This window comes from Podarcis pityusensis, assembly GCF_964106645.2.
Source record: "Podarcis pityusensis genome assembly, chromosome: 8".
NCBI classification, from domain to species: Eukaryota; Metazoa; Chordata; class Lepidosauria; order Squamata; family Lacertidae; genus Podarcis; species Podarcis pityusensis.
This window is the reverse complement of record NC_138033.1, coordinates 21400869-21414253: the sequence shown is the minus strand read 5'-3', so window position 1 is coordinate 21414253 and position 13385 is coordinate 21400869. Positions and strand designations below refer to the sequence as shown.

Sequence of the window (13385 nt, the reverse complement as noted above, 5' to 3'; positions counted from 1 at the left end):
CTCTACAGCCACAACAGACACTGTAACCTTCTAACAGCTTGACCTCACCTCCATTGTCTCCCGAGACAGATGGGTGCCAACCAGGGGCAGACAGCACTTTTGAACTCTCCATCTAGCTGGCCGCTGTTTGAAACAAGAGATTGGGCCAGATGGGCCCTTGATCTGACCCAACTGAGCCCCTGTATACCCACACCTTAACTGTAGGCGTTTTTTACTTAGAAACAAAACATGTTCAAAGACACATACCCCCAAGAATTGGATGCCGGCCTGAATTACAGAACATTGGCGAGGGTCCAAAAAGCTACTTAAATTCTACCCAAGAGCTTGGACCATTGTGTGTAAAGTTTTCCCCCCTTTGAAAAGCAAAACCCCATGTCATTTTTTTAAAGTGCTTTGGATTTCAAAAGTGCTTAGCTATGTAGCATGCAGTGGGGTAAGGAAAGGAGAATGCACAACAAAAGCCCCTTGGGGGTGTTACAGAGAACTAGCTGTATGGTTCTCTGGATGCCAAACATTCATGATTATGAATGATTATGAACGCACTCGACACACTGCACTCGACACACTGTGCACTCGACACACTGCTACATCTGCACCACTGACAGGCATCATCTGCTTGCACCCTGTTAGCTCAGTTGGTTAGGGCATGGTGCTAATAAAGCCAAGGTCGCAGGTTGAATCCCCATACAGGCCACCTAGATATTCCTGCATTGCAGGGGGTGAACTAGATGACCCTCGGGGTCCCTTTCAACTCTAAAATACAATGATTCTATTATTCGATGCTGAGAGATGTACTCAGTGTTCGAAACTCCCATTGTTCTAGGTACATTTTGCGACAGGGAATTTCATTAGCACAAGCAGTTTCTGAGCTCTGGGCGCAGTACTGGGCCTAAATTTTCAGATTAAAACTGCAGAGTGGAAGGAAAGAAGGACCTTTTTCTGCCTCCCCACTTTCAGCTAATCTCTGAAGACTAGAGAAGAGACCTTCTTAAGATTATTAGGGGGTGGACAGGGGAAGGACTAGACCATGTGAGAAATGAACATAATATTTGAGCTGCAGTTCATCCATTTTCAGCTTTATATTCTTGTTACATATATAAAAAAGTGTGCCTAGACATTCCTTTGTTGCGCCCATAAGCTAGGCTTAGGGTGCCATTTAGCTCCTATCTTTCATATATCAGTTTCTAACACTGGCTGTGCTGCATGACAGTGTCTTGCTGGACAGTAGCAGTTCAGACTGGGGTATCACCTGTGTTTGAATTCCATCATAAAAAGATTCCCTGCTCACACAATACAAAGCCTGCAGGAAAACAGCTGGGTGAGAGCTCTTCTTCGCAAGGTGCTTGTTTTCTGGCTTAACTATAGTTAAGAGAACAAGAGCGATCTATGTACTCCTTGCCACTTTCTAGAGCAAACTCTCCCTCTCTCTCTCTCTGTTTTATTAAATTCATATTACACATTAGTTACCGTACAATAGAGTATAGGGTTAGATGTCGGGAATCCATATATATAATATATGTTATGTACAGTGCTGAAATTGTACCATTAAACTTCCCCTCTCTTCCCTTGTTGGTCTTAACCCAGGTTAAGGATGGTATGATGGCAATGCTAAGCCAGGGGTCACTAACACAGAGCCCACGGGCACAAAGGTATTTAGGCATATGCACCCAGCTGCTGAAGCAAACTTGAAAGAAGCATTCCAGTGTACCCAATAGTGTGGCTACTGGTTGTGGTGAATGCTTGGTTGTGGGGGTGGGAGCCTGCAACAGTTTCTATGGTTTGCAAATGTGCCCACAGGCCAAAAAGAAAAGGTTGATGAACTATGTGCTAAGCTCTGTGGTTTATAAGAAGAACTACAGTGGTACCTCGGGTTATAGACACTTCAGGTCACAGACTCCGCTAACCCATAAATAGTACATCGGGTTAAGAACTTTGCTTCAGGATGAGAACAGAAATCGCGCAGCGGCAGTGGGAGGCCCCATTAGCTAAAGTGGTATCTCAGGTTAAGAACAGTTTCAGGTTAAGAACGGACCTCCGGAACTAATTAAGTTCTTAACCCGAGGTACCACTGTACTTACAGCAAGCCTTGGACCCGTGTGCCCCTCCCTTCTTCAGCAAAAGCACAAGGAGAAGTTTGGAAGCTTTTGCTGTTGTTTTTGATTAACTGCAGCTTGCCATATTGTGCCAACCAGGGTGAAGTGTAGCTAACTAGTGGCTAGCAGAAACAAGCCAATTTCAAAACATGGGTTATGAACCTGACTTGTTTTCTCTAACCACAGTTAAGATTAAACACAGTTTAGAGAACAGACAATGTACTAAGCTATGGTTGCTCTAAAATGGAAGAGGAGGCTTTCAATTTCCTATTTGCAACTGCTCCAGAAGAGAAGAGAGGGAGGAATGTGCAAACCTGAGAGGATGTATGGTTTTTTTCCCCTGTAACACTAAACCATGGTTTAGTGTGATGGCCAAATGCAGACAGAGCCACATCTGCCCATCGCAGCCCCCCTTAATAAAAAATGGAAAAGACGTTTCAACACAAGTTGACATGGTAATGATGAGTAGTACTGAGAAGATACAGTCCTGAACTCTAAGGCTTAAAAGGTAACAGAGTGAAAACCTTACTGCTGCAGAAAATGAGAGAGCACAGCCCACTCAAAATCTATTAACCATGGGTAAAAGATTGTGCCATGATCTAAAGCAGTCCAGTCCAGCAAGAACTGATCTACTTGATTCTCCTGACAATGAAGATCAGGCTCCAAGTCACTGCTTGCACCCAGCTAATTTTTGGAACCCAGCAGACTGGAGAAGGAAGTAAATTCCTGGCCTCAAGGAAGCTAATCCTGGTGTACCTCAGACAGAAAGCGGGGTAGTAATCAACTCCAGCTTAAAATGTATGCAGCTAGACTTAATTTGTTTTCGACTTACCTCCAGGCAAAATGTTTAACCCCTGCTATTAGCTTAACAACATTGCCCATGGTTGGATGGAGAAATACAATATTTTGCTCAGTACGTTAAATACTAGCACAAGAAGGAAGCGAACAAGAGCTAGTTAGATATCTATTATAAGAGAAATGCTACATATAAAGCAGAGATTTGCTCCTGAAAATAAAATTACACATCTAATTGCAGATTCGATATCTGGCTTACCAGCCTCATTAGGAAAATTTTAAAAGTTACATCTTATCTCGTTTGAGATGATCATTAAAAAAATAATTGGGTAGCCCATTTGGTTTTAGATTTATTTTTCAATTGGATGTCTATGACAAAATGCCAGACAATGTTAGGCCTGTTTAAAAGTCCATATTTATCGGGTGTTAGCTGCCCCCTCAGTCCTCATTGGGCTGTTTTGGACACAATTCCCCCCCCCCCTAGTCGTTTTCTTTTATATTTTATTTATTTATTTATTTATTTATTTATTTGTTTGTTTGTTTGTTTGTTTGTTTGTTTGTATTCTGAAAGCCTCAGAACTCCCCCAGGGTTCTTCACTCTTTTTCTAATGACTACAGTGTCTGCACACACACACACTTTTCTCTTCCCCAATGAGAAAATGAGCCATAGCTTGAAGCAGTGGAGCACAACCAAAGGAGATACTTTGGCATCCCACCAGCCCAGAGTTACAGAACTGTCAGGGCATGAGAGAACCTCCCCAAGAGTACAGGATGTGCTGTTCAAGGCAAACTAGTTTCTGCATCTCTAAAAGGATGTAAGAGGAGGCCAATGACCCATCTAGTCCAGCATCCTGTTCTTACAGTGGCCAACCAGACTGCCTGTGGGAAACCTGCAAACAAGACCCAAGCACTCTCCCCTTCAGCAACAGGTATTCAGTAGCATTCCTCCATCCATAGAAACAGCCAAGCCAAGCCATAATGCCTCATAGCCATCAACAGTTTTCTTCTCCATGAATTTGTCTAATCCTATTTTAAGGCCTCCAGGCTGGGGGCCATGACTGCATCCTGAGGGAGAGAGTTCCACAGTTTAACTTGGCGCTCTCATTCCCTTCCTCCCCCACTCCCTCCACAAACACACCACTTGCTCTTAAGGAGAACTTTGATTCACATAGAAAAACCAGCCTCCTTTATCTTCACCTGAACCAAAACAATATGCAAACCAAAAAAATACAGCCCGTTCTTGAAAGTAACAGTTCTCCAAATTCTGCCGTGCAGTTCTTCAGCCAAGTAATGTGTCCAGAAAAAACATAGAGTGTACATAAAGGTAGAGTGTGCATAAAGACGTACATTGGTTCCCAGTATGCTTCTGAGCACAATTCAGAGTGCTAGTGCTGACCTTAAAAGCTCTAAACTGCCTCGGCCCAGTATAGGAGGAGCGTCTCCACTCCCATCATTCAGCCCAAACACTGAGATCCATCGCCGAGGGCCTTCTGGCGGTTCCCTCACTGTGAGAAGTGAGGTTACAGGGAACCAGTCAGAAGGCCTTCTCAGTAGTGGTGCCCACCCTGTGGAACGCCCTCCCACCAGATGTCAAGGAAATAGTAAACAACTATCTGACATTTAGAAGACATCTGAAGGCAGGCCTGTTTAGGGAAGTTTTTAATGTTTGATGTTTTATCATGTTTTTAATATTCTGTTGGGAGCTGCCCAGAGTGGCTGGGGAAACCCAGCCAGATGGGCGGTGTATGTATGTATGTATGTATGTATGTATGTATAAATAAATAAATTATTATTAATATTATTATTATTGCATATATCCATGAAAATGACATACAAATGGACATTATATTCAGGGAAATGTATCTTATTTGGTGAAATTTGCCCTGAAATACTGGTGAATTTTCACAAGGACTTTAAAAAATAAATAAATCACCAAGTGATTTGGAATTGTGCGGAACTGAATTTAAGACTGAGAAAAATGAGAATCTGGGGAAAAAACAAAATTCACCCATTTCCCCCCACCCCAGTGCAGCAGACAATTTATCTCCATCCCTCTGGTAGGAATAAAACAACTCCAGCCACTTTCCACAGCTGTCAGCATTGCTTGAAAAGCCACCTCTTTGCCAGCACCAAGTCCCTTCACAGCTGCCGGCCCCTGCGGGGGGCGGGGGGAGAGCGGTCCTCCCATTAACTCAAGCTGGACTCCCTTCGTATCAGTCTCCAGCTGCTCAATGTTTCTCATTGCTTCTCTATGCCACCTACAATGTTTTGTTCTCATGCACACAGGGTGAGGAAGGGTGTGTGTGGAGACATTTGTTAGAAGCTTTTGGAAGTGACTGCAAGACAGATTCCCTCCCCGTCCCTTCCAATCAATAGATTATTACAAGCTTTAATTTGTGGGTGTTTGGGCAAATATCCAAAGGAGCAAGTGGATTTTTGGGGCGGATTTGGGAGGTAATCGGCAGTCAACAAACAGGGCAAGTTAAACCCTATCGATATTTGAGTTTTTGTTTTTAAACTGCACTTGACTGAAGTGGATTGTGTATCCAGCGGAATTTTTAGACACTGGTCCCACCACTGAGGTAAACAAGTTATTTCTGCTCTAAAAATATTTTATGTATTTCCAGCTGCTCGGCTGATTTTGTTCCCAGTAACTCCCTGCTTTCCTGTCAGCCAGGCTCAGAAAGCCACATTATCTGGGGCCCCACAGCTATTGCAGCCGTTCCTAGAGTACGTTACTTCTTTCTGAAGCCATACGCAGACTTCATAGTGTCGACAAGTCTGAGTTTGGGGACTTTTCCTTTCCTGTGAATGGACAGCTCTTCACGAAAGATGCTTTTCCCACAAGCCTCTGGGGCTAGAACATCAAGCCCAGAATCGTTGCCTTCACCCAAAGGAAGTACCTCATCTGCTTATTATTTCAGTTACTGGCAGGTAACATATGGATTTATGACAGAATATTGGAAGCCGACTATTTCTTTGTCTCACTACAGCTGTGAGGGAGAAGTTACGGCTTTCCAAATGTTGAACTCCAGCTCCCAACAGCCTCAGACAGCAGGATGAGGGATGATGGGAGTTGGGAGTCCAACAAAATATGGAGGACCACAGGTTCCCAATCCCTACACTGCAGCAATCATGCTAGGGCCCTCATATTTACGGGACCACCTCTCCTGGTATGCCCCGCAGAGGACCTTAAGTCCCATGAATAAACATAGTTTAGAGGTCCCAGGCCCTAAGGAAGTCAGATTATCCTCCACCAGGGCCAGGGCCTTTTCAGTGATGGCTCCAACCTGGTGGAATGCTCTGTCCCACGAGACTAGGGCCCTTCAGGATTTAACCTCCTTCCATCAGGCCTGTAAGACAGAGCTATTCTGCCTGGCCTTTAATTTGAATTCAGCCTGATCTTTTATTTCCATTCTCTTCCCTCCCCCTCCCCTTTTATGAAGATTACCTGCTCTGAGACCCCACAGCTATTTCTCCCCTGGCCTCCTTGCTGGCCCAAGTAGGACCAATTCAGCCAGCTAGCCCTGGGGATTATCTAATGCTTATTAGATGAATTTCCCCTAAATTGATTTCTGAACTTTGAATTTTATTGTTATTCATGTTTTAATACTGTATTTTATGCTGCTTTTACAATTAAGTGTTTTAAATTTGATGTTAGCCACCCTGAGCCTGGTTTTTGAACAGGGAAGGGCTGAGTATAAATAAAAATTTATTATTATTATCATTATAGAACCCACCTTCCTTAACCTGCCACCCTCCAAAAGCTGCTGGGACCATAACTCCCATCAGCCCCAGACAGGATGGCTAAAGGTCAGGGGTGATACAAGCGGGAAGGCAGCAGGCCTGGGAAGGTGGCATTAGAGAACAAAAAGGGAACAGGACCCTGGATATAGTTTAGGGATTAACAATGCATGGGAGAGACATGGCCTCCACCCCAACCCAGGAACTGGATTTGGGAAGGACAGAAAGATGCACGGACTCTCTCGTGAATTGGGAATGGCCCCAATCAATGGCAAAGCAACTGGAAGATTCAGGACCGATAAAAGGAAAGCACTTCTTTACACAACACATAATTAAACTGTGGAACTCATTGCCACAGGAGGCAGTGATGGCCACCAACCGAGATGGTTTTAAAAGAGGATTGGACAAAATCATAGAGTAGAGGGCTACCGATGGCTTCTAGCCATGATGGCTTTGCTCTGAATACTACTTGCTGGAAACCACAGGAGTGGTCTTGTGCTCAGGGTCCTTCCTGAGAGTTTCCCACAGGCTTCTGGTTGGCCACTGTGGGAACAGAATGCTGGTCTAGATGGGCCTGATCCAGCAGGCTTTCCTTATGTTCATATGTTTGTTCTGGCACACAGAAAATGCAGCAGCCAAATATGGAGAGTGACCTTTTCTTTTTCCTTTTTTTAAACAAATGATCTAGGCATTTCCCATCATTGACTTTTGCTAAAGGAAATAAGAGTGCTTTGCAGAGTGACCTCATCGACATTTTAATACAATGCATAAATCAGGCTTTTAAACAGCAGTGCTCAAGTAGACATTAGGGATGAGACACATGGGTGTCTGCCGCTAGAGATCCCCCTTACTTTTTGAAGCATCCAGCTAAACTCAAGTGTGCAACATGATGCCATCCACAAAGGGCACTGACCCTCCACCTTGGCCCAAAACAGATGGCATGGCACAGGGGCAAAGCAGAAGTGCACAAGAAGTTATCTTCAATCTATGTGTCCATCAATCTCAGTAATTCCTCCTCTGATAGGCAGTGACTCTCCAAGGTCTCAGGTAAAGGGTCATTTCCAACACCTGCTACCTGCTCCTTGCAGCTAGAGGTGTCAGGGATTGCACCAGGGACCTTGTTCATATGAAGTATGCGCTCAGCCAGAGTTATGGGCTGTGTACACACCATGCATTTAAATCACACTTGGGAACTGTAGTTTAAGGTTGCTAGGAATTGTAGCTCTGTGAGCAGTACAGTTTGCAGGATTCTCTTTGAGTGATGGGAAGGACGCTCCTTAAATGTGCTTCAGATATATGGTGCGCATGTCTCTTCCCTTGTGGGCCATCCAAGGAAGCTGAATATTGGAAGACCCAGGACAGATAGAAGAAATGAATTTCTCTGTTCAGTGCATAAAATGGAACTCCTTCCCACAGAAGGTCACCAACCTAGATGCCTTCAGAGAGGATTAGACAAATTCATGGAGGAGAAGTCTGCTGAAGGCTATTAGCTATGATATCTATGTTCTTTCTCCACTGTTGGAGGCAGTCCTGCTTCTGAACACCAGTTGCTGCAAACCACAGAAGGGGAGGGTGCTCTTGTGCTCAAATTTCACTTGCAGGTTTCCCAAGGGCAGTATGAGAACAGGATGCTGGACCAGGTGGACCACTGGCCTGATCCAGCAGGCTCTTCTTGTGTACCTATGAAGATGCCCCATTGCCTTTGTCTCTAGAGCATTAATGTCTTATTTTTATTTTGGACCATTACCTACTCATACCAAGCCTGCAGCACATGGAAATTCCAGGCATCATCTTCACTGATCCCCAGAGTAAGAGCTGTTTGACAATGGAAGAGTCTACCTTGGGAGGTTGTGGACTCGCCTTCCTTGGAAGTTTCCAAGCAGAGGTTGGATGGCCATCTGTCATGGATGCTTTAGTAGAGATTCCTGCATTGCAGGGGGGTTGGACTAGATGACTCCTGAGGTCCCTTCCAACTCTACAATTGTATGATTCTATGAGTGGCAGGGGGCAGGACAGGAAAAACACCAACCATCCTACAAACTGAGAAACTGTTAGCTCCTCAACCCTCTTGGCAATATAACCTTTCCCCTATAATATTCCATATTACATGATAACTTGGAGGAAACAAGGTATGTAAGCTTCCCCCAGCTGGTGCTGTTGGGACTCTGACTCCCTTCAGCCACAGCTGGCGCGGCCAGTGGTCAGGGATGATGGGAGCTGTAGTCCTCACAAGAGGGTGGCCAGGTTGTAGGCAGGCTGCCTTAAGCAACCTTCCCCCCATCCACGCATGGGACCCGGCTTGTGCCACAGGCAATAATGACAAGGCCCTGCGGGTAAAGAGAAACTAGCAAGAGCTTGAGCGCCACAGAGGCCAAACTGCGTGCAGAGAATCTCAATGGGCCAACCTCACCCCACTCCTTCCCTTTTAGGCAATCAGCAAGCATCATCTCCATCATTTGCTGGAATGACAGCCAGCATTTTCTTCAGGCAGGAGGCTTGACAATTGAGGGGGAAAGCAATGGCAAGAGGAAAGCAACGGCAAGAGAACTGGTCCAGGGCATTGATATGCAGTCCACAGGGGCACATCCCTTGGCACACGCGAGCGCACACACACACACACACACACACACAAATAGGACTAGCCAGCCAGACTCCCTCCCACACAGAGAACAGAATGGCAGAGAATCAGCTTAGAGAGGAAAGGCAGGGACAGCAACTCCCACAGAAACCAGCCTCCTCCCAACATTTCACTGCAGTTCCAGCAAGTCAGACCAGAGAGAAGAAGGGCGAGGGGGGCGATAAACCTTCACCCACCCTATGGAAAAAACCCACCCAAAATAAAGCATGCAGAAGGAACAACAACGAAAAAGAGAATGCCTTCTTTATTTGTAACCCTACTTCCCAGCTGACCTTCAAATGACACCTAGATATGGCTTTCACCCACCCCGCCCCAAGTGCCTGGAAGCCCCCCCAAGAATGGAAATCTGGGACCAGGAAGAGCGAGAAGTGCCTTTATTTATTACCACCATCTGACGTGGCTGAACGATTCCTCTGAGGGAAGCTTTGCAATCACCGTGAAGATAAACGGGAGACGGGGGTCCCACCTCTTTCCCCACCCCCCAACAAAGCCCTTTGCAACTCCAGCAGCGTTCCTGGCCAGTTATGTGGGAGGCTGACCCCGCCCCCCTTCCATGGACTAAGGGGGCTTATTCTCAAACAAGGCTGCAACACCAACACTTCTCCCAGAGAGAAGACACTGGAGGCCCCATTCATAAAATAAATCCAAGAAAGGGGGAGAGAGACACTATAAGGCTGCAGTCCTTACGCGCGTTTACCTAGGAGTAAAGCGCCGCTGCTCTTACTTTCAAGCAAGGCTGCGGTGCTAAAGGCGTGCTTTTCCAGAGAAATATGCCCCGCTGAACACAATCGACTGGGCCTTAAATGCCAAAGAAACTCGCCTGCGCTCTGGCAGCAAGGCTCACGTTTTACCTGGAAGGAAGCCCCACCGGGCGAGAGGACTCGTGGCTGAGCCAAAACTGCCTAAAGGTCGAGCTAAGCGAGGAAGTGGGGGGAGAAAGCGCACAAGACGCGACCCAAGCGGAGAGAGGGAGGCCGCCTCCTTGAGCCAACACGCCCACCCAGGGAGCCACTTGTTTCCCCACGAATGCAAAAACCCGCAGCTGCTCCTTCCTCTCCCCCACCGAGGGGCAGCCAGGAAGGGTGGGGCGGGGCGTGCGGATTGCGCCTATGGGTCCCCCGGGAGGAAAGGCTGGGGGGTGGAGGCAGAAAGGCGAAGAAGCCCCCTGTCAAGGGAACTTGGCACGGCAGGCCCAGGATAGAGGCAAGGCGTCGAGCCGCGGGGAGGAGGGAGAAGGCAGCGACGTAAACCTGGAAGCATTGAGGGGAGGGGGGTGCGCGTCCTGTGGGGAAGGAAGCAGGGCCGGGTGCCGTCGAGGGGGCGTCAGAGATGTCACTTACCCGGGCGACGTGGCCGTCCAGGAGCAGGAGCAGCAAGAGCGGCAGCAGGAGCCCTCCCTGTCGGCGGGGCCTCGACGGCAGCAGCCGAGGCATCTCCTTCATGCTGGGAAGGGGCGATCGGGGCGCCCACGGCGGCTGCTGCGGCTGCTATGCCCGTCGGGAGTCCGGAGGGACGGGAGGAAAGGAGGGGGGAGGGAGGGAAGAAGGAGGGAGGGAGGGCGAGGGGGGGAAGCCTTTCCTTTGTTCCCGATGCAACCAGAAACCCACAGCAACGAGGCAGGGGAGGAGGCGGAGGAGGTGGAGGAGGGCGGCAGCGAGCCCGAGGATGCAGGAAAGGCAAGGAGCACGCCGGCGGCGGCGGCGCTGCTGCTGCTTCTCCTGGGCTGGAGAGATGCTGCGAGGAGGAGGCGGCAGGAGGAGGGCGGAGGCCAGGGCTGCGGGGCTCGCCAGTCCGCCGGGCCCACGGCGACGCCTCCCCGGCTCCAGCCCACTCGCACCCCGCCGGCCCCGGACTGCAACGATCAGAGCGTGCTCCGCCGCGGCTTCTTCCCCCTTGCAGGAAACGTGCGCTCCGGAGCCCAGTCCATTCGCTCAATGGCTGCGGGGACAAGGAGGAGGAGGAGGGAGAGAGGCTGTGGCGCCCTCTAGCGGAGGACTGGGTCAGCGGCTAGTGGCCAGGATGTGCCCCCGACGCACACAACTCCCAGCGCGCTTTACTTGGAGGCAGGTTAGGGGGGGGGAGGGGGAGGGGTTTGGAAAGGAAAAGGATCGAGCTCGTTGTGAACAATGTGCAAGGAGGAGGAGGAGGTGGTGGTGGTGGTCCGCACGTTTAGGCTGCAGGAGGTGGGGGCGAGTTTGCTCCCCCCCCCCCCTTGTTTGCAAACCTCCTTGAAAGGACACCGCTAACACAAGGGCGAGAAACTAGTTTGCAATATGCCATAAGAACGTAAGCAGACCCCCTGGGTCAGGACAATGGCCCATCTAGTCCAGCATCCAACCAGAAGCCTGCTGGAAGCCCCCAAGGAGGACCCGGTGACAAGGGCAGCCCCTCCCCTCTGTGGTTTCCAGAAACTGGTATTAAGAAGCATTAATGCCTCCGACCATGGAAGGGAGAACATAGCCGGCAGGGCTAGTAGCCACTGATAGTCTTACCTTAAGGTTGCCAGACGTCCCCGTTTCCCGGGAACAGTCCCCAGATTTACAAATCAGTCCCCATACAAAATCCACTGAAGTTGAAAGGTGTCCCCAGATTCATTGAAAAAAATCTGGTAACCTAATCTTACCTACCATGGATTTTTCTGATGATATTCTAAAGTCCAAATTGGTCTCCAAAGTGGTGACCATCACTGCCCTTCTGCGGGAGCAAGCTCTGTAATTTAACTATGGGCTGCATGAAGAAGTTTCCTTTTGCCTGCCCTGATTTTTCCAAAATTCCACTCCACTCCCTTTGATCATCTCGGTTGCCCTTTCCTGAACCTTTTTCCAACTCTGCAATATGAGTTGAGGCGAGCAAAACTGTATCCCAAATGCTGTCAAAACGGGGACTCCAGATTGTGTGGGACTCCCAACAACCAACAGCTGCAGCAGGCATGATGATGGGAGCTGTAGTCTAGCAACATCTTGAGGGTTACAGGTTCACTGGAGTTTTCCAGACAGGCTAAAAAATGAGACAACCAAATGTTTCCTATCATGAATGGACTGCAAGGACTGGTAGCTGAAACATACAAAAGGCATGGCAAAAGGATAGTGTCCTCCAACAGATCTGAGAGCAATAAGCTAGTTTAGCCAGTATAGGATGGCTCACGTGGCACAAGCAGCTCCTCCAAGAGAGGAGAGCAGCAGCCCAGAATTCAGGAGAGTTGGCATCTGTTGCCTAAGGCACTCTGCCAAATGGTAGGGCCGGCCCCTGCAGGAAGACACTACAATGAATGAGAAGATCCCACGTTGCCAAGACTTGATGAAGAATAAAATATTAAAGATGACATTTCTTTCTAGCAAAGAGTACTTGCCTTTTTTGTTAAACTGTGCATTATTTTGTGCTCAGAACTGTCTCTTTGGGATCCTCAGACCTCCTTCTCTGAGGGCCTTAGGATCAAAGAATTGCAGAGTCAGAAGAGACCCCAAGGGTCATCTAGTCCACAGGTGGAACTTGTTTAAATTACTCATTGCATTGGTTCAAAGTCAGTTAACCAACAGGCAAGGCTGCAATCCTATCTACATTTGCTGGGGAGCAGTGCTCATGTTACAGATGGAGCCCAGACCCCTTAACTGATCATTTACAACACTATGGAGGAGGCATAATTTGGCTAAGTGCTGGTGATTACCTTTCAAGCAGGGCAGGAGAACCTGTGGCCACCCAGTTGCCATTGGACCACAACTCCCTTCACTCCCCACTGTTGGCCATGTTGGCTGGGACAGAGTCACATACACACATTTTCCATGCATGAGATGCTCCAGGATATATGTAAGCGATGACATTGCCTGATGCCAGTGCCCATGCAGGGCCAGTTTGAATCCCGACTCAGCTATGAAACTCACTGGGTGATCTTGGGCCAGTCAATGTTGCTCTGCCTGCGGGGTAGTTGTGGGAATAAAAATGGGAAGGGGAAGAGTTCAATAAATTATTAGAATATAGATTTCCCTTACCAGGCAGTTTGTCACACTGTAATGTGAAGTGCTAGTGGGGCCCCAGGAACCTGCTATCTTGATTTTGTCAAAGGCATATACTCTATACATATAAATCAGTATATGGACATTTGTGTCATGAACCTGTCC

The 13385-nt window shown here is 48.1% G+C and overlaps 1 protein-coding gene across 1 annotated transcript in view; it reads right to left on the bottom strand.

Moving 5' to 3' along the window:
* Window positions 1-11242, bottom strand: part of SDC3 (syndecan 3) — a 107067-nt gene extending 95825 nt beyond the window's left edge. Inside the window, exon 1 of the mRNA XM_081015449.1 lies at window positions 10611-11242. Coding sequence (XP_080871575.1) covers window positions 10611-10712 — 102 coding nt within the window. The 5' untranslated portion in view covers window positions 10713-11242. The remainder of the gene's footprint in view (window positions 1-10610) is intronic.
* Between the last annotated feature and the right edge of the window lie 2143 nt (window positions 11243-13385).